This window comes from Acartia tonsa, chromosome 2 (genome assembly GCF_053477335.1).
Source record: "Acartia tonsa isolate MP-2025a chromosome 2, ASM5347733v1, whole genome shotgun sequence".
Classification (NCBI taxonomy): domain Eukaryota; kingdom Metazoa; phylum Arthropoda; class Copepoda; order Calanoida; family Acartiidae; genus Acartia; species Acartia tonsa.
In genome coordinates this window covers 35,958,511-35,979,037 of record NC_137261.1, presented here as the reverse complement: position 1 = coordinate 35,979,037, position 20,527 = coordinate 35,958,511, and the positions used below count along the sequence as shown (strand labels likewise).

Here is a 20,527-nt window from a genome sequence, read left to right as displayed (position 1 = left end):
TAGTATTATATGTTCAGATTTATAATGGCTTAAAATAAAATTATATTTGCTTGTGCAAGAAGGCAGAAACTCTATATGATGCTTGCTTGAACCTTACTTTTTGATCACTTTTTAAATTGCAAAAGTCATTAAGTAGCAAAACTTTATCATTAACGAAAAGTAATTTTGCATAGTAAGGTTTGAACGTAAGTAGCATTTTTGAAATTATCCTATTCATTTGAATTCCGAAAAATTGATTTCTAGGACAACAATGTATTGCATTATAAGCGATAATAAATTCCTGAAATATAGGTGTGTCATTTAACAATATCCACGTGACGTCATAAAAATGAGGGAGATTAGAGGAGAAGTGGGAAAGAAAACCATAAAAAAGTGATGGATAATTCTTATTTTTATGACGTCACATGGCTGATTTTTTACACACTTTGTTAAGTTACCTATATTTATACAATTTTGCTTAGACTTCACTTCATCAACACTTGTAACACAGTGCGTATGAAGGTGCTTTGACTTTTGTGTCAAAACCTAAATTGGGACATAGTGCATTTCATTACCCTAGGTTAGGTAACTTCATTTCACTTTTCAACAAAATCTAAAATGCAGCCCTTTTTGAGAAAATTAGATTTGAAAATTTCAAGTTCAATTTTCATACACTAGGAGTTACTGCATAATCATTACAAGAAAAGCAAATATTACTTATTTAAAATTTTGAATAACTTTGCTTTTATAAAGTCTGTCATAAAACCTCTCTATATATGATTTATTTAAGGCTGAATTTATGTGACCTTAGCAAAGCAACTGATAAAAATGGCCATGAATCAACTCACGTAAGGAGTGGTTTTATGAAGAACTTTATAAAAGCAAAATTGTTTAAAATTTTAAATAAATAATCTTTGCTTTTCTTGTCATGATTATGCAGTAACTCCTAGTGGATGAAAATTGAACTTGAAATTTTCAAATCTAATTTTCTCAAAAACAGCTGCATTTTAGATTTTATTGAAAAGTGAAATGAAGTTACCTATCCTAGGATAATGAAATGCACTATGTCCCAATTTAGGTTCTGACACAAAAGTCAAAGCACCTTCAAACGCACTGTGGTAAAATTTCAAAATTTAATAACCAGAATACAAATTTATAAGTATTGATGTTCTCCTGTCCTTCCTTCTGATTTAAGCTTTGTTTTTATGAATGTAGTCATACTTTTTAGTAGCGAAGCTACTCTATAATTCACTGTGTATGTCCGTAACGCTATGGGGAAAATGGGATTTACTCAGCTCCTATAAAAGTTAGAAATCTGACAACATTCCCATCATTAAGGAGCACAATTAATTATAAAACATTTAAGACGGTCGGACCGCTTTTTATCAGGTTTTTGGCTATTTTTATATTTTCCATATTTTTCCCCATATATTTGGTGTTTATGGTCCGATTTTCAATTTTTTTTTAGTTAAAGATATCAAAATAAATTTTCCCATCGTTGGAAGAAAACAGCAATGACAGTCAGACTGCCTTTTTGCATGTTTTTGGCTATTTTTATATTTTTCACAGTTTTTCACATGTCTTTGGGGTTTATGGTCTAATTTTCAAAAAATTTCAGTTTTAGACATTAAAATTAAATTTCCTGGCGCTTTAAGAAAAGAATCAATGGCGGCCAGACTGCCTTTTAGCAGGTTTTTGGCTATTTTTATATGTTTTACATATTTTCCCATAACTTGGTATTTTAGGTCATATTTTCTAACTTTTATGTGATTACATTATCAAATATTTTTTTCCATTGACATACGCGGGGGACTGCCATTTACACATCCAGCAAATTTACAGTGGATGTGTTTATGCCAGTACAATTGATGTATTTATGACAAACTGAATTTTTACTGTATAAATGACAGTAAAATCGATTCTCATGCCATAAATACATCCAATACTGGCAAAAATACATCCAACATTTTTAAATGTATGTCAAAAATACATCTGACACTGGCATTTACACATCCATACTTTTTCAATTAGTTGTCATAAATACTATATACATAATACAATATTATGATATTATTATATAGTTGTAAAGTAGCGAGCATATATGTACTGTTTCGTTAAACACTTTTTTAGTAGCGAAGCTACTCTATAATTTGGAATATCCGTTTTTAAAAAGAAATATTATGATATTATCATATAGTTGTTAAGTAGCGAGCATATATGTACGTACTGTTTAGTTTAACACTTTTTTAGTAGGGACACCGCAAACCCCCAAGATTAAAAAAAATCCCCACTTTTTCGCTTAAAGTAAAAATGATGACATTGTTTTATATACTACGCTGATAATGACACACAAAACAACAATAAGGGGGAGGGGATTGGACTTTCATACGTGTCTTGGGATGAAGCCCCTAGATGCTAGTGTCGAAGCCGCTAGTATATTCTATAGCAATAATTTGACCACATGCGCAAATGTATCGATGATGTTTTGTTGGGAGCATCTTGAGAAAAAGGGAAGTAAATAGGGGGAGAGTAACTAAAATAGAGTAAAAAGTTTAAAATCTATACATACTGTACAAAATCTAATTAATTGTAAACAAATATTCATATAAATTAATCTAGATGTGTATTTGCCAGTGTTGGATGTATTTATGACATATAATTGAAAAAGTATGGATGTGTAAATGCCAGTGTCAGATGTATTTATGGCATGAGAAAAAGGAAGAAAACATTTTGCCAAAAATACATCAACTGTAAATTTGCTGGATGTGTAAGTGCTATAGCCCCACATACGCATCTAGTATGTAATTTACTTTAACCGTTGTTATACATAATAAAATAAAACACAAAGGTAAAATAAAACAAGGTTTTTTGTTTACTTTTTCCAATAAATCTATTCTTGAATTTAATAAATACACTTTAGATATACTTGTACATATTCCCATCCACGATTTTTTGTGCTTCGCTACTTATGGATGTTGTCATCCTTGTTTCAATATATATGAGTAGTCAGTTCTAATACATTTTGCCTTTCAGTTGCAGTAAGATATTCTTTTATGTAAGTATAATGCCCAAAAAGAGTGATGCATGGTTACACGGGATAGACAAACCAAAAAATAATTATTCCATGTAATTATTACTTGTACAATCATAATTTAACAACATGTGTATTTGAAGGTTTGTTGTATATCAAAGTAGGTGCAGTAGTCCTATTCCTTCCTGATGTGTAATACGAAATGTCTACTTAATATTCTTATGGTATCACGTATGTATAAAGTTGATAGAACAAGTTTTAACTTTTCCGACAGCCTTTCTCTACAGCGGTCAGCCGTGAAAGGAACAATATTTATTGCGAAATCAATTTGAGATTGTTAGATTTTTAGATTTTATCTTTATATAAAAGTAACAGAATGTCTGTGTGTATGGTCGACTTGACCCCTCCTCCTTTCCGTCAAGTGCAACTGAGACCTCTAGGGGCGTAAATTCTATTGAAAATCAATTATAATGTATGAGCGATAAGTCCTAACTGTAACTGGTTATAAGCTATACAATTTAACCCATTACTGATAATGATGAGGGGTGGGGCAGTTGAATCCTTAATCCGGGGGAGGGGTAGCTTAAAAGTCCCTTCTGCAAAATAACAAGTCAAACAAAAAGCAAAGTTGCTTATAATAAAGGAAAGTTGAAACCAGTTTTACCTTTAACACAAATATTTGAATGCCCCGAAAAATTCTAGGTGTCGGCTTATAATGCACTATCATCTTCTTAATTAGGTTTAACATCATAAGTTATGAAGTAGTTCATCTCGAGAAAATTAATTTTCAATTGTGCGAATCCAACGAAAGTTTTAGTCACATTTGTTCCTTTACACCTGACCTAACCTGCACTTTAAAGGGAAAATGTGATAATTTCTCCACACACATAAACTTTTCTAAACTTTGAATTATTAAAGGTTTCTGGAATTAGGAATTTTCAAAGTTTAAAAGGTTATGACTACAACTTTTTCCCACACGATACTTAATCACAAATTCATGATTTTGGTTTTTAATTTTTTCGTCTGCGCTTGATTTCATGATTATATTTTTGTTAAAGAGAACTCTTAACTTCTAGCTGTGTACACATTTCTGTTCTTAGTATCAAAATATTGGCCAATTTCTCTCAAAGTCCCTTGTCGAGCACAGACCCACCCCCCTCTTATTTTGAAATAAATTTAAATCAAAGGAGGGTTATTTTATCTTTGTTTTGTTTAATACTGTAGATCAGGTTATGTTCCAGGTTTCCCCTAGTGGGTAACCCATTGGAAAAAATACTTACCTATACTACACTATATAACTTGATATTGCTGAGCAACTTGATAAAGCTATAGATCTAAAGGGATAAGACAATGGTCGGTAAATTGATGTACATCCCCAATAATGACACACAAAATTACTCCTTAAGTAAAATAAAATTATTGGTTAAAACGTTTAAACACTCGTCATCCAACCAATCAAAATTTAATAAAAGTCTCCAAAGTTGTTAATCCAACGAATAAGAGAACGCTATCATAAAACTTTGAGGACTTATGTAATAAACAGCCCATTGTCCCCTTTTAATTTGCTTATTAAGTTATATTGCTCTTTTATGTCCTATTTCTAAAATGACGTATAAATTTTGACTAATATGAACCTGTGATAAATTATCCTTCAAGAAGTTAATTATAAACTAAAATTGTGTGTATACTGCATAGCCACGCACGCAGTGATCTATGTCAGAAAAAGATATTGTAACAAGCATTCAAAACAAAATCACAAATATTTGAATTTAGAGGGAATAATTTCCCTCATATTGCACCTGGTCAGCAAACGAACTTTATGCCTCTTAGGGAAAGATCACTAAAAGGGCCGAATGTAAGTGCTTTTACAATTTGAAAATAAAAAAATTCTATTTAATGGCCATTTAATTTTGGTTTTGGAGCAAAAAGAATATGAATTAGTATATTTTTGACACCTTTCAAAATATACCTGGAATTTGGATGGCTTATGTGGCTGCCAGTATTGATGAATAAAAAACTGTTCACGAAAAGTTGCATGTCTGTGCTATTTGAAATTTAAAATTTTTGAACTATAACTTTCACAAAAATGAAATAAGAGGTAAAAAAATTTAAGGGGCGGGAGCATTAAAGGCGTTCCCTCCCCCCCCCCCCCTTCGGAATAGGGTTAAAAATTTACCAAAGATAGATGTTAACGCATTCTTTTAATTGTTTTGGTACTTTGCTTTAACTCAGTTTTCATTTTGTGAAAGTAAAACCTTTGACTTTTTGTCTTTATTTGCACAGTGCGAAAGTATTTATCCTACTTTATTAACTTCATCAAGTTAGATGCAAAAATGCGTTCATGACATACCATTAAATAAAATGAATATGAAAATTAATAATAAAAATGAATAAATAAAAAATAAAAGGTATAAACGACACTCCGTCAGACCTTCGGTAAGACTTTCATATCAAACCAGAGGCTTGCAGAAGAGGGTGTATCCACCCTCCTGAAAAAAAGGGGGATTAATACACCCCAACAAGGGTGTCTACTTCTACCCTACCCGAATAAGTGTCTACATCCTATGGTACACCCCTGACCATAAAGTGAAACCTCTCTTTTTATCTCTAATACACCCAATTATACCGCTACACCCCATTCGATTTGGTTTAAAAGATTGTCAAAAACCTCTGTGCGCCACTGCATGCATCAAACATATTCTATAAAGAGAAAAAGTTTATTATTTGACAATACATTACTGAATGTACTTTCAGGAAGGTTTTACAAGGGTTTTAAAGTGGTTTAAGCTATTTTTCTTATGCTATTTTATAAAGGCTAGGGGAGTAGAAACTTGTCAAATTTTATATATTTACTGAAGGATTAATCTTTACATTTTCCACATCCATGCTCAGAATAAGGTGAAGAATATTGCTCATTTTATACATCGTTAACTAGAGCACCTCACATAATCTCAAATAATCAATTCTAACTCATACACCAATTTTGTATTTGCCCTGATTTTCAACATGTGTCGCAAAATCTTTTAACAGAGCAGCTACTCTATAACTATGACATGTAAGCTGCCCAATGTATAGAAACGGTTTCTCATTACAAAATTTCTGAAAGCTGTAATAATCTATTTAATTTTCTACAGCATGACCCTCAAAAAAATATTTTTAAGCATCTGCAGCCCTTATTTCTCAATGAATTATAAAAAAAATGCATATGTCCTTGTTCTCCATAGTATTCCACATAAGTAGATATGAAAATATTTTTTTTACCTCTATTAACACCGGAGATTTTTAGAGCTAAAGTTTTGGAAAAGTGACTGAGGAAAAAGTAAATTTTAACATGAAACGACTTTTTTAGCAAAATTAAGGTATATATCCTTTTTTTTTGTTACTAGCAGAAACTTTATACAAAAAATAAAATAAAAAATTTAGTTTTTGAGTAAAAAGCATTTTTTTACACATATTTTTTGAGTCTTTTTAGTTTAATGATATTTTGAAAAACTTACTTATTAGGCAAAATTGTTTAAGATTAAAAAACCAAATAAATCTTTATGAATATAGCAGGAAAATTGTTTTTGTTTCACAATCCTAACTTTAATAACAAACAAGTTATAAAGAAAATAAAATTAAAACATAATGATTTTTTTGTCTAAAAAGCTTAATTAACCCCCTATTAAATTATTGAGATGTCAGAAAAGTAGGCGGAGCAACTGTCATAATTAATCCTTTTCTCAAATAAGGGTTAATAAATGACCTAAAATTTGCAAATAATCAATTCATTCAGTAGTATTTTTTGCCATTAAAAATTTATATTTTTTGGTGGAATAAAAAAGAAATAATTAGTTAACTTGTTTTTCTTTGTGTATCATTATTCAGTTGCCAGAAAAACATAATATAACCATCCAAAAAATAAGAGAAACAAAAAAAAATTCTTTTTCTCAGTCACTTTTTCAAAACTTTAGCTCTAAAAATCTCCGGTGTTAATGGAGGTAAAAAAAATATTTTTATATCTACTTATGTGGAATACTATGGAGAACAAGGACATAAGCATTTTTTTATAATTCATTGAGAAATAAGGGCTGCAGATGCTTAAAAATACTTTTTTGAGGGTCATGCTGTATTATATATGTTTTTAAAGTTTTTTTCTCTACATGTTGCACAAACATTATGCGTACAGACAACTGTTTAATTTTCTCTTTGTTATGAGTTAAATAACCCCCAACCTTACAAAACCCTAACTTTAAACAGTTTTTAAAAATCTCCACAAAGCTAAATTCTCCTTGATGGCTTTGCCTTTAACTTTAACCGCATTCAATAATCTAATTCCCCATAATCCCTATTATTGAAAAGTAGACTACAAATTCCCCCTCCCCCATCCCACTCTTCTTTAGCTATTTTCAAGAACTTATAATTGTCATCCGGAATCTCTAATAACCAGAAAAAAACTGGATACTGGTGTGTAAAATTTACCAGTAATAAAAGTTTTAATAAAATGTTCTCTCATTCGTTGACTTACAATCTTAAGGCACTTTTATTACATCTTGGTTGAATGGTTCAAGTGTCCAAACTTTTCAGCTAATAATTTTAATCTACAGAAGTAGTAATTTTGTTGATCATCATTGGGTGATGGCATGTCCTTTGTCTTATGCCTAGAGACACATGCTTACTATACCTCAAATCTACAACACGAAAACGTTTCCCAAAAATCTTTTTAAAAAATAGGCAAGATGAAGGGAGTTATGTACTATGTAGTCCACTACTAAGCGGTGGGGCATTGCTTTTAATTCTGAACCTAAACAAACTTGACTGAACAAACAAACAGACTGTCAGATTTACTTAATTTACAAATTATACGAATTGGGCAGATAGGATAAGATTTACATTCTTGAAATTTGCAGCCTCTCAATAAGTTGAGCATTGCCGCAAGTCTGTCTGTGACAACAAAGCTGCCTGATTATGTTTATGCTCACGTTGCTATTTATTTACATTAAACAGGGATCTTTGTTGACACTCCCGATCATGTTAAACAGAATAACCCCTTGTGGAGATTTAAAAGTTTTTAGAGCCATAGAATGAGAGAACGTGTTTATATAACTTGAGGTATCAGTTTATTTTACAGACCAATGTTCCCAATGTAAATTGATTGTTTTTACAACTACTTATCTATATAAAAAAATAATACAAAATTGGCTTTTATCAAACTAATGATTAATTCATCACCTGCCTGTCTCTGCAGCAATAACGCTTTCCAGGGAAATAAAAAAATTAGATTGAGAAATTGTAAGTCTTTAATATAATCTTTTTACATCATTATAAATTAGAATAAGCTTATTTTAAAATTAAATTTTATTAAACCTAATTTAATTTTAACTAAGGGTTCCCTTATCAGAATTTGACAATAGTATTTGACTATGAAAATTAATTTTCTCAGAAAGACCAAATTTAATTAATTTTAATTTAAATAGATTTTTTTTGTAAAATACAGTTATAAAATCTTTTGAATGAATTAAAAATATCGATTTGTCATGTAAATAGATTTAAGAATTAAAATTATGTAAATCAAAAAAATTCCTGATATATAAATTGTATAAAATGTAACGTAAATCTACCTCTAAAGAATTATGTCTAAAATAGGAAAGCAATACAAAACGGCATGTGATATTTCCATTACTAAACCAATTCAATTTACTATGATTTATTGAAAGACATATAAACGGATATATATTTTTGTTAAATGTGATGCTTTTCGTTACATTTATGGCCGATCCGTCCGTCCGTAACGTATGGTCATTACCTAAAAGTCCGTTTGTCCCATTTAAGCAAGTTGAATTAAGGCTATTTAAAAAGAAATGCATGGGCTAAAATAATCCTAGTCATTTATATTTTGTCAGATTAATGATTCATAAAACGCCACGATAAACTGTTTAGGCCAATCTCATAATCAAATCTTAATAGTTATTTCTCACATCGTATTATAAACGGCTTTCCGCGGATATAGAAAGTACAATTATGAGATAAAAACTAGTTTTTTTAGCCCCGTGCACCGGCTAAAAAAACTGGTTTTAATCTTATGATTGTACATTTCTATATTCGTAGAAAGCGGTTTATAATACGATGCTAGACATAGTTTTTTCGTATTGATGAGAACCGGTTCCTGTCCACCGGATTCGAATGAATACGAGAAAATGTTTTAATGTAATTTATCTTAATATGTATTTAGATAATTTAATGATGAATTTACAAATATTTATTTTATTTTCTCATAATTTAAAATCTTATCAATGTTAATGGCTATATCACTCCTTTGTTCGTTTGTGTGCTCTTATAATCTTCGCTTTTTGTGATGTTGTCTTCCTTGAAATAGAGAGCTTGACTTCTAAAACGAAGGTGAGGGTTTTCTTTACTTTTTATTTGTAAGAAACAATATATGTTCTAAAAATGTAATAAAGTTGTGAATCAATATCAACTCATTATCTCTTTCTCTCTCTCTCTCTCTCTCTCTCTCTCTCCCTCTCTCTCTCTCTCTGTCTCTCTCTCTCTCTCCCTCTCTCTCTCTTTCTCCCTCTCTCTCTCTCTCTCTCTTTCTTTCTCTCTCCCTCTCTTTCTCTCTCTCTCTCTTTCTCTCTTTTTTTCTCTCTCTCTCTTACTCTCTCTTTCTGTCTCTTTTGACAAAGTAAAGTGCAATTTTATAAAATATTAGTATAATTTATTTTGTAGAAGTAGGATTTTGTTGTACAACATTAAAGATATAGATGGAATTATAAATATATTTAGGGTATAGTCCCTTTCGTGACAGGGCCTCTTAAGGGTCGTTTCGTCGTATTTTCACAGTAGATTTCCTCCTATATCTAGCCCCTGCGGGGCAATTACCTTACCTAACGTAACCTAAAAAAAGAATCCATCAAAAACTACTATGAAAATACGATGAAACGCCCTTTAAGAGGCGTTGTCACGAATGCGACTATACCGTATATTTTTACTAGCGAAGCTACTCTATTTTACTACTAATTCTCTTTATTCTGTATGTTCGTCAAACCGTAAATTTGATTATAAGAGCTCCTATTCAAGATATATGGCTGAAATTGAAATTGTTAACGAAGATTCCCTTAACATATAAGAATCCAGTATAAGATGCATTTCCTCAGTCGGCCCTATAATAATGCTGCAAAATTAAACCATAAAATACTAATACATCAACTTTGAATCATTTTAATATCAATTGATAGTTTTGTATCAGTAATGATTTCTTTTTTCAGCCGATTTGAATATCTAATAGGGAAAAATGTTTGGATTGCATAATACGTAGTTTATTTTTAGTAGCGAAGCTACTCTATAATTCACTTTGTCCGTCCGTCCGTCAGTCAGTCCGTCAGTCCGTCAGTCCGTAACGCTATAGGGGAAATGGGATTTACTCAGCTCCTATAAAAGATAGAATGCTGAAATTTTTTGACAACATTTCCATCATAAAGGAGCACAATTGACTATAAAACATCATTGGCGTTCGGACCGATTTTTAGCAGGTTTTAGGCTATTTTTATATTTTTCTCCATATCTTCAGTGTTTATGGTCCGATTTTCAAAATTTTTTCAGTTACAGATATCAAAATTTAATTTCCCGTCGTTTAAAGGAACAACCATGAAGGCCAGACTGCCTTTTAGCAGGTTTTAGGCTATTTTTATATTTTTCATATTTTTCTCCATATCTTCAGTGTTTATGGTTCGATTTTCAAAATTTTTTCAGTTATAGATATCAAAATTAAGTTTTCCGTCTTTTAAAGAAAACAACCATGACGGCCAGACTGCCTTTTTAGCAGGTTTTAGGCTGTTTTTTTTTATATATTTAACATTTTTCTCTATATCTTCAGTGTTTATAGTCCCATTTTCAAAATTTTTCAGTTATAGATATCAAAATTAAATTTCCCGTCTTTTAAACAAAATAACCATGACAGCCAGACTGCCTTTTTAGCAGGTTTTAGGCTATTTTTATATATTTAACACTTTTTTCCATATCTTCAGTGTATATGGTCCGATTTTCCAAATTTTTTAAGTTAAGGATTTAAAAATTAATTTTTTTGTCGTTTTAATAAAACAACCATAACGGCCAGACTGCCTTTTATCAGGTTTTTGGCTATTTTTATATATGTTTTACATATTTCCCCATGTTTTTGTATATTTTGATGCAATTTTTAAACTTTTATAGGATATCTGTATCAAAATAATTTTTCCCATTGTTATGAGCATCTTTAATATAATTTACTTTGACCATCGTCATCATGCAAAATAAAACAAGGTTTCATGTTTATTTTATCCAATAAATCTATTCTTGATTTTAGTAAAAACCTTTTAAATCTACGTATTCCAATCAACGATTTTTTGTGCTTCGCTACTTATGGATGTTGTCATCCTTGTTTTTAATACTGTTGTGAAATTCTAGTTTTCTTTGAAGTATTAATCACAAAAAAATGTTATTAGTAGTTTTCCCGTTTCTTTTATTTTATTTTAGCAAATTAGCTAATAAATACACAATTTTAGGTTTTGTTAAACAAACTAAAGGACAAACGCTTTGAATAGGGCTCTTCAAACCTTTTATTTAACCTTAACATAAAATACAATGTAATGTAATGTTTTTTCTTCTTTGGAGTTAGTTTTTTGGTTCATTTTTTACTTCGTGTGAATTGCTGAATGAAATTAAAAATTAAAAAGGACTGGCAAAGGTTAAGTAGTTACCTTTTCTGACCGTAGGGTTGAAAAACAATGTTTTGTCATTAACCTTAAGGAGTTAAAAGTATAAAAGTTGGCAGTGAAGATGTGTTTAATAAAAAGTCTTACCTATCTGAACTGGAGAATAGAATATCTCCATGGCTAAGCACAGTTAAACTCGGACGTCTGAAATTGATAAAAATTTTATTTATATCAGTAGTTGGATGTGTCTAAGAGCAATGTTAATTAATAGTTGTTTCTCGCATCGTATTATAAACAGATTTCTGAGGATATAAAATATACAATTATATGAATGTCCCGAGATGCCGAAGGCACGGGCTAAAAAACTTGTTTTAATCTTATGATTGTACATTTCTATATTCGTAGAAAACTTAATATAATACGATGCTAGACATAATTTTTACGTATGGATGAGAACCAGTTCTAATTAATCAGATATTAATCGGTTTTGATTGAATACGAGAAAATAGTTTCTCGTTTTAAGCTCAGTAAAACAAAAATTTAAAAACACAAATAAGCTCGGTATCAAGTACATGTCTTTTTATTTTTTACCCCAGAGCGTGAGTAAAGCTACACATCTTCCCCCCCCCCAAAAAAAATAAAAAAATAAAAAATCTTCTCGATTTTAAACTTCGATGTGGAGTAGGAAATATGTTGGAAATGGAGGCTTCACATTAATGCAGTTAAAAACAGCAGATTAAAAATGTAAACTTTTATCTCTTTATAAGAAAGTTTGACCTATATTCAACGGCAAATTTTCTTGTTTAATTCTAAGATTTATTAAAGATAATTAGTATTGAATTCTTTTCTAATTTGTATAATTTTTAAATCTTTTAAAATGCATTTTAGGTACAGTATATAAGACTAACAAGCGAGTTGATTTTCTTAAATGATATAATATCCCTATTTCTTTATAGTCCACTAGCGGCTACGCCCCCTAGAGGCCTCTAGGGGCACTTGAGGAGGAGAATTTTTTTTTTTGGTAAAAAATTTAAAAATAAATTTTTTTTTTCGGGGGGGGGGGTGTCCCACCCACCAAGAAAATAGTTATAAACCTTCCCGGGACCTATGAGAAGCTACCCTGTTAAGGAGAACCCGATAGGTTCAGCGGTTAGCGAGATCCTTCGGTACAGACACACAAACACACACATAGACATCCTGTTACTTTAGTATAAGGATTGTTAAGATATCTGTAAATAACCCGACTAGAAGTATATGATTTATATAAGGATACAGATGAATCTATATAGATAAGGAGTTACATTGTGCCCCATTGTTAAAAAGACTAAGAGTCAATTATAAGTTTATTGTCTGTCTTTTTGTATAATAATCAGGGCTCGGCATCCACCAATTTATTTTATGGTTTCTGCTATTGGTTGGAGAAATGGCAGCTTGTTTACATATAAGTAGAAAAATGAGCGACTGCATCAGAAGCTTTCCATAATTCTGGCTCAGCTGCATATTATAAAGACTTCAGTTACTGATATTTACTTTCAGGTTTTCTCAGAAAATGTGCGGCTGCTGATCTCTGCTAAAAATTATCAGAGCAAGAAGCAGTTTATCTCATTAATCACATAAAAGAAACAGCTTAACAAGTCTTAAGTGGAAATTTTCCAAAAATTAACAAATGAATAGACTGAAATGCCTTAGAAATTTAGATGCGAAGCATTTCTAAAACTTGTATTTGTGTAATTGTATTTGGAAAACACGATTACAATACTTAATTAACTTTCTATATAATATATGTAAATTATATTTTGATAATAGAAAATAATAAGAAAAATGATTTAAGACAGTTGGAAAAGTTTAAATTTTAATTTTTTTTTAGTTACAATATCTACTTTCTTTTTATTTATAGAACAAAAATTTATACTAACCCTTAAGGATAAGAAAAACGTTTTGCTCTTCGTTAACTTTAACATTTTTAGAATTACATTTAATTGGCTTGTAATAAAAAGAACTTTCCCACCAATGATTTAAAGAACATAGGAGATAATCATAATTGGGCTATATTAACCTATCTTTCATTAACCCATCCCTCAAGGTTTCTTCTGTCATCTAAGACTTATTGGACCCTATTCTGTTATTTTTATGAACTTTTTTTGTCAATCTTATATCTGACCTTCTGAGCAAAATTACAATGCATGTTGCATTTTTTAGACAATTGCATTTTTGATAGTGGTCAAAACAAGTTGTAAATATTCTATAAATAGCATCTCTTAATTTAAAACAAGATAGATTTTATCCAATGGAGATGAGTGCACACAATTTACATAAGGAAACGTATTTTATACCCCATATTGTATGTATTATTGACACTTTTATATAAAAACTGCAAACAAAATTTTATTAAAAAGATAATTGACAGTGAAATATAAGATAAACAAAAGTGTAGATATTTGCTATTCATTTAGAAATAACCGTTCCAGCATCTTCTATCTTGATGTGCAAAATATTGTTTAATGTAATTTCTGATGTTGCAAACAAAGTTATGGATCAAAACTTTTGACATATTTTATGAAGTGACAGTTTCAAATTTTCTGCGATTTTGATCAATGTAAACTATAAATTTTGTGTTAGTTTTTTAGTCACTCCCTTTGAATAACTATTTTTATGGTCTTAATATCATAATATTGTCCTGTAATAGGCCTATAATAAAAAAGTAGTAAAGTTTTCCTGTCTGAAGCTAAAGATCTAAAAACTGAACAGGTCGAATTAATGTTTCATTAATGTTTTGGGGTGGTATAAGGCTATTTTCCTGACCCTCCAGGCCTTCATCTAGAAAGCAAATCAGCTGTTTTATAAGGTGATTAAGAACAAATATTAGTTTACGAATTTTTTTTTGGAATAGCTGAATCATTACAATCGCTCTTATTTTTGTTATTAAAATTCTGCCCTTTACAGTTTTAATCTATTAGGAAAAGAAAGAGTTTTATATTATTTAATCGTTATTATCCTCTCCCTCCTTCTAATCTTACATAGGTGGTAGACTCAAAATAAGTACATTTTATAATGTTTTTAATTATATCAATGTTTTTTATGTATTACATTTACAAAGACGTATTGGTACGTCCTATACTCAAAAATTATTAAGTTTTACTTCGTAAATTTTACAAAGCCAAAAACCTATATTCTTACACATTAATACTTTAATTGTAGAGATAGAATTAAAAATTCCTTCAAAAAATTAAACGCGAGAAGGAAGAATTTTTATATAATCTGAAAAAGGAAAAATTCTAGAATTATTATTAATTGAAATGAATATCTGCAATAATTAACTTTGTCAGTGTCAATTCTAAGTCTGTTTAAAAAACACAAAATGAAAATATAAAAAAAGTATAAAAAAAAGGCAAAATGCATTTGTTAAATAAAAATATTTTATATTGCTTTCTGTTTTTAGAGCAAAATTAAAAATTTTCTAAATTTCAGTAAATTAAAGTTTTTAAATGCGTAGCAAATCTATGTCTAATTTGCATATGGTTCTTATGAATATCCTTAATACATCAGTATTTTTTCAAACATTGTTGTGCATTGATGATTGAAAATTAGAGATTTTGATATTAATGTATAATTTTAGTATTATATAATATACTAGCGGCTTCGCCCCTAGCCTCTAGGGGCTTTGCCCCAAGAGGTTTGATCAACCTAATGTTTCGTATTTTAGATTTAAAAAGAAAAAGTAAAAAAAAAATTTTTTTTGAGGGGGGGTATTTTTCATTTTTTGGGGAGGTTGGGGGTGTCCCACCCCCCAAAAAAATAGCTTAAAACCATCACAGGACCAGTAGGTATATTCCCTGAAGAGTAGAGCCAAATCGGTTCAGTGGTTACTGAGATCTTAAGCTTCAGGCGGACAGACAGACGGACAGACAGACGGACAGACATCGTTCTACTTTGTATTATAGATAATCACTGATATAATATTTTGTAAAGGATAATATGAAACCAGTTTTAATTTACTATCATATTGTTAAATTGTTGTAGATGTGCGTTGATTATGTGCAAAATTGCCCTTGTTATTTTACGTATTACATTCCAATATAAAGAAAATAGTTTATGTTCAAAGCAAATCTTGCTTTTCTTGGCCTGCAAAAGTATTTTTTTTATTTTCAGTTTATTTGTTGCAATACTATTGTTATACGTGATATCTATAATTTACTATTATATATTTTGGTATGATTTTATATACAACTAGCGGCTTCGCCCCTAGCCTCTAGGGGCTTTGCCCCAAGAGGTGATCAAAAAAAAAAATTAAGGTGAAATTCGTAAAAGTCCCAAGGAAATCTCCTGCAAAAAAAAAAAAAAAAAAAAAAAAATTGGGGTGGGATTTTTTGGTTTTTGGTGGGGTTGGGGGTGTCCCACCCCCCAAGAAAATATCTTAAAACCACCACAGGACCAGTAGGTATATTCCCTAAAGAGTAGAGCCCATTCGGTTCAGTGGTTACCGAGATCTTAAGCTTCAGACGGACAGACAGACGGACAGACGGACAGACAGACATCGTTCTACTTTGTATTATAGATAAACATGAACATAAAAAAAGTTTTTATCAAATATTTACTATTATCAATGGTTGGACTTTAATTCTGGCCCTGTGATGATTAAAAATATTCAAGGATAGTGTAGGTTTTTTTATGAACATTTAGATGGAAATCTAGTACACAATTTACAATTGTAGGCTCCTGTCCATCTCTCTATAGGATTCTTTTATCTTAACACTTTTCTTTCCTCATTTCACTCTACTTTCAATTATAGATCTATCATATTCTAAAACTTTCTCTAAATTTTTATTTTCATTACGAGAATTTGTAGCTTTTAAAGATGATGTATGAGAGAAAGATTTTTATGAATATATCTACTTTAAGAATGAAAGTGGTATTGACACAATTTGCGGAACTATGCACAGTCCTCTTGTTCATTATTGAAACACATTCCACCTCCTCTCTCCCCATTCATTGGTTTCCCTCAAAATACCAATGGATTACTGAACCCTTCAACTTATTTCTTATTTACTTGAAAATAAAGTAAAGGAGGATTACTTTCTTCCAAATGCATAGAAAATGCGCGAGGCCCTAACCCTGCGGGGTTTACACCTATAACGTATGTATGTATGCATTGTATGCAGCCCTGATACTTTGAAGTTAGGATTCAGATACACACGGTGCCTTTATACTGCGTGGCAAAAATAATCTGACCTAAAGTAATAAACCAACAACTATCCTCATTTTCCTTTTACTTTTAAATAAGGGCATTGGTGATTTGTGTTTTACTAGGCACTTTAAGGGAAACAGCTTCCCATTTATAATACAAAGTAGAATGATGTCAGTCCGTCCGTCCGTCCCTTAAGATCTCGGTAACCACTGAACCAATCGGATTCTACTCTTCAGGGAATATACCTACTGGTCCTGTGGTGGTTTTATGCTATTTTTTAGGGGGTGGGACACCCCTAACCTCCCAAAAAAGAAAAAATCCACCCTAATTTTTTAAAAATTATTTAAAATTAGTGGGGGCATCTACAGAGGTACTTAATTTTTTTTTCTTTATTACCTCTTGGGGCAAAGCCCCTAGAGGCTAGGGGCGAAGCCGCTAGTTCTCTTTATAAAGACCTCCCATCGGGGACACTTGATTTTCTCCAACCTTTAACAATAAAAAATAAGTTTCTCTGGAAAGGTTAGCTGGTGATTCACTGACAGTTAAAGGGATATTGCCCGGAACTCTTTTCCAGAGTTACTTATTGTGAGCACAAATTCAATTTGACGTGCAAATATTTCACACAAACACTCACTCACCATTTTATTTTTCACACGCCAGCACACACACACACACACACACACCAATCACGCACACGTACGCACAAAGTAAAAATACACGCCTCTAAAACAATGGCACACATACACGCACATATATACACCGACATATCCACACTGCACGCCCCCTTAAACTACCACACCTACACATACAAACAGACAAACATACTCATACGTGGGCACAAAGTAAGTAAACACCCCTGAAACACGCACACCTACACATACACACAGACACACCCACACCCACGCACGTTGGCACAAAGTAAGTGCACGCCCCTCAAACACTAAAAAGAAAAAAATACACAAGTACAACAAATAAAGACACCACATTTTTACATAAGTACTAATTTTAACTTACACTTGAAACAGGTTTTAAAACGATATTAATACATTTCATTAATAAAATAAAATCTAAATACATACAAGAAATATTGAATTATATTATAATTCCAATTTACTTTTCTTGTGTATGAATTTAACACTTTGTGCTAATAGTGCTATAAAAAAAATTGTGTATTTAATGTTAGTTTGATTTTAGCAAAGTGTTTGACGCACAACTAATTTCATCCGCGCATATATCACGCAGTGTTTTAAAACTAGTCCGCTATTTAACAAAAAAGAAAAAAATAGTTTTATATAATTTCTTAATAGCTGCATAGTAACAGTAAGTATTTCAAACCCATCTAATTGATTATAAAACTTGACTTTAAACAATTTAAATTAAAACAATCTAGCTATATATTTTAGTCTACAAATTAGACTTTCTGAAATGCTAAGCCAAATGTTTTCAGAAAAGGATATTTCTTTTTTATAAATATAATTCAACATTTCAAATCAAAATTTTATAAATTAATTATTCTTAAGTTAAAGTAATTATTCAAATTGTAAATAATAATCATCATTTAACTAATTTTTTACTATTTTTTATTTATTTTGTTCAACACTAGGGTCAATTTTAAAAAAAAAATTAAAACATTTAAAGCCGGTTAGCAACAAAACTGTTATGTTGTCAAGCACCAATTAGCAAGGATGACAACATTCATAAAATCAAAGTCTAATATATCAGACGGACAAACGAACAATAAATAACATATTTTTTAAAGTTTATGTTAAAATTTTAAGAAAAATCCATATATTTAGAATTGATATACGGTATTTCTGTAAATGTTTAAAGAGTTGCTTCGCCAAAATTTTTCCTAACTGTTACAGGAATCATAATCACTATCATCTTGATAACATGCTTAAACTAGCTATGAAGGCTTTTCTTTATGAAAGTCTTGGCTGACTCTAAATGTAGAAAATCTTTGTATCTTGTAAGAAAAGATCTTAGTTATTGAGCAATAGGAAAATAATCAGCATAAAAAATGTAGTTTCCTATTTTTGTAGCAAATACACACGATTTTACAAATTAAAAGTGACAAACATAGGAAAGTTGAGATGTCAGTTTTGCAAACACGGCTAAATTCTTTAAAATCATTTACTTTTACTTTTTAGAAAAGGTTTTTAAAGACAAAGACCAAAGTGTAAACATCTACGCGATAACTGTGATGGTTGATTACTATTGCAGTACCTTTGTCTGGAAGTCCTGTTTGTGGTATTCTTTTTACTCTTAACCTTTAACGCTTAGTTATGACGCACATTTGGTCGAGATTTGAACCCGTTACCTACTTGACAACGAACAGAAGCAACACAGTCATGTGTTTTAGATACAATAAAAAACTTTATATTTGAAAGTATTGTTCTTTTAAATGAAGCCACACAGCAACAAATAATATAGCTGTTACTCTAAAAGATGGAATGCATACGGTACGACCTGTCATCTTAATCAACAATTGACCAACTATCCATGATATAAACTATTATGTACTTTTCATATATTCGCATACACAAATACATAAAGAAACAATGACACATGCATAACAAATAGAAAACCGACTGGCGCTAGTTGTAGAGTATACTTTGACAAAAGATGTATGGATAGCATATCTTTGGCCTTATATGTTTAAGTTGAAATATGCAGAATAATTAAAAACCTGCACATTACTGAGAAATAGTTAAAACCGCCGTGTTACCGTTATCTGTTTATTTTTTAGAGGCCTGGCGCTAGGTAGCCAGTAGAGATAGAGAGATAGAATTTTGTACATGTATTTCTAGGCTTTAAAGTAACTTTTTAGGTCAGCAGAAGAATTAAATTCGAAAAAGTGTATTTTAAGTAATACGTCTAATAACAAATCATGATGCAATAATTTTTATTTAAAATGTCTTTATTTCGTTTCTAATTTAACGATTTAATACGATGTTTTCTGAATTAGAATTCACAATCTTTAATCATATGTTATTTTCTTATTTCTGAGATATTTATAGTCGAAATTGTTTATCGATGCCATATTGATGTAAAGATGCATTTGATTATTTTTGTATTAGACTTCTTGCAACTTTGTGTGGTCAAATTCTATTAGTTAAGAAGAAGACCAAAATACATAACTTTTGCACCACTTTTGACGTCATATTCTTCATCTCTTTTTTAGGGGTTTTCTTTCCCACTTCTCCTCTCATCTTCCTCATTATATGACGTCACAGGAATCAAAAGTGACACAGGACTCATCATGCAAAGTTTATTATTGAAAGGACAATTATAACATACCTAAATTAACGATAAGAGCTATACTGCCCTAATTATAGGAAAGCTTCGCTCTTAAAAATAGATAAATTCTCAAAGATTTATCTAACAAAAAAATGTATCCATTTGTTTCTTTACTAGTAGTTTGTACTGTAGAGTTAGAGTGGCGCCTGCACACCAAGTACCCTGTTGAGCACTGAAATCAGACCCCCCCCCCTCCCTCTTTTATTGAATCCTTATAATAAAGTAACAGGATGTTTGTGTGTCTGTGTGTTTGTGTGTTTGTATGTTTGTACCGAAGGATCTCGCTAACCGCTGAACCGATCGGGTTCTCCTTAACAGAGTAGCTTCTCATAGGTCCCGGGAATGTTTATAACTATTTCC

At 30.8% G+C, this 20,527-nt stretch overlaps 1 protein-coding gene across 1 annotated transcript in view; it reads right to left on the bottom strand.

Annotated features, from left to right (window-relative positions):
* LOC145311694 (netrin receptor DCC-like) overlaps positions 1-20,527 on the bottom strand; it is a 67,790-nt gene that overhangs the window by 24,404 nt on the left and 22,859 nt on the right. The window contains exon 6 of the mRNA XM_080150661.1: positions 11,830-11,886. Coding sequence (XP_080006787.1) covers positions 11,830-11,886 — 57 coding nt within the window. The remainder of the gene's footprint in view (positions 1-11,829; positions 11,887-20,527) is intronic.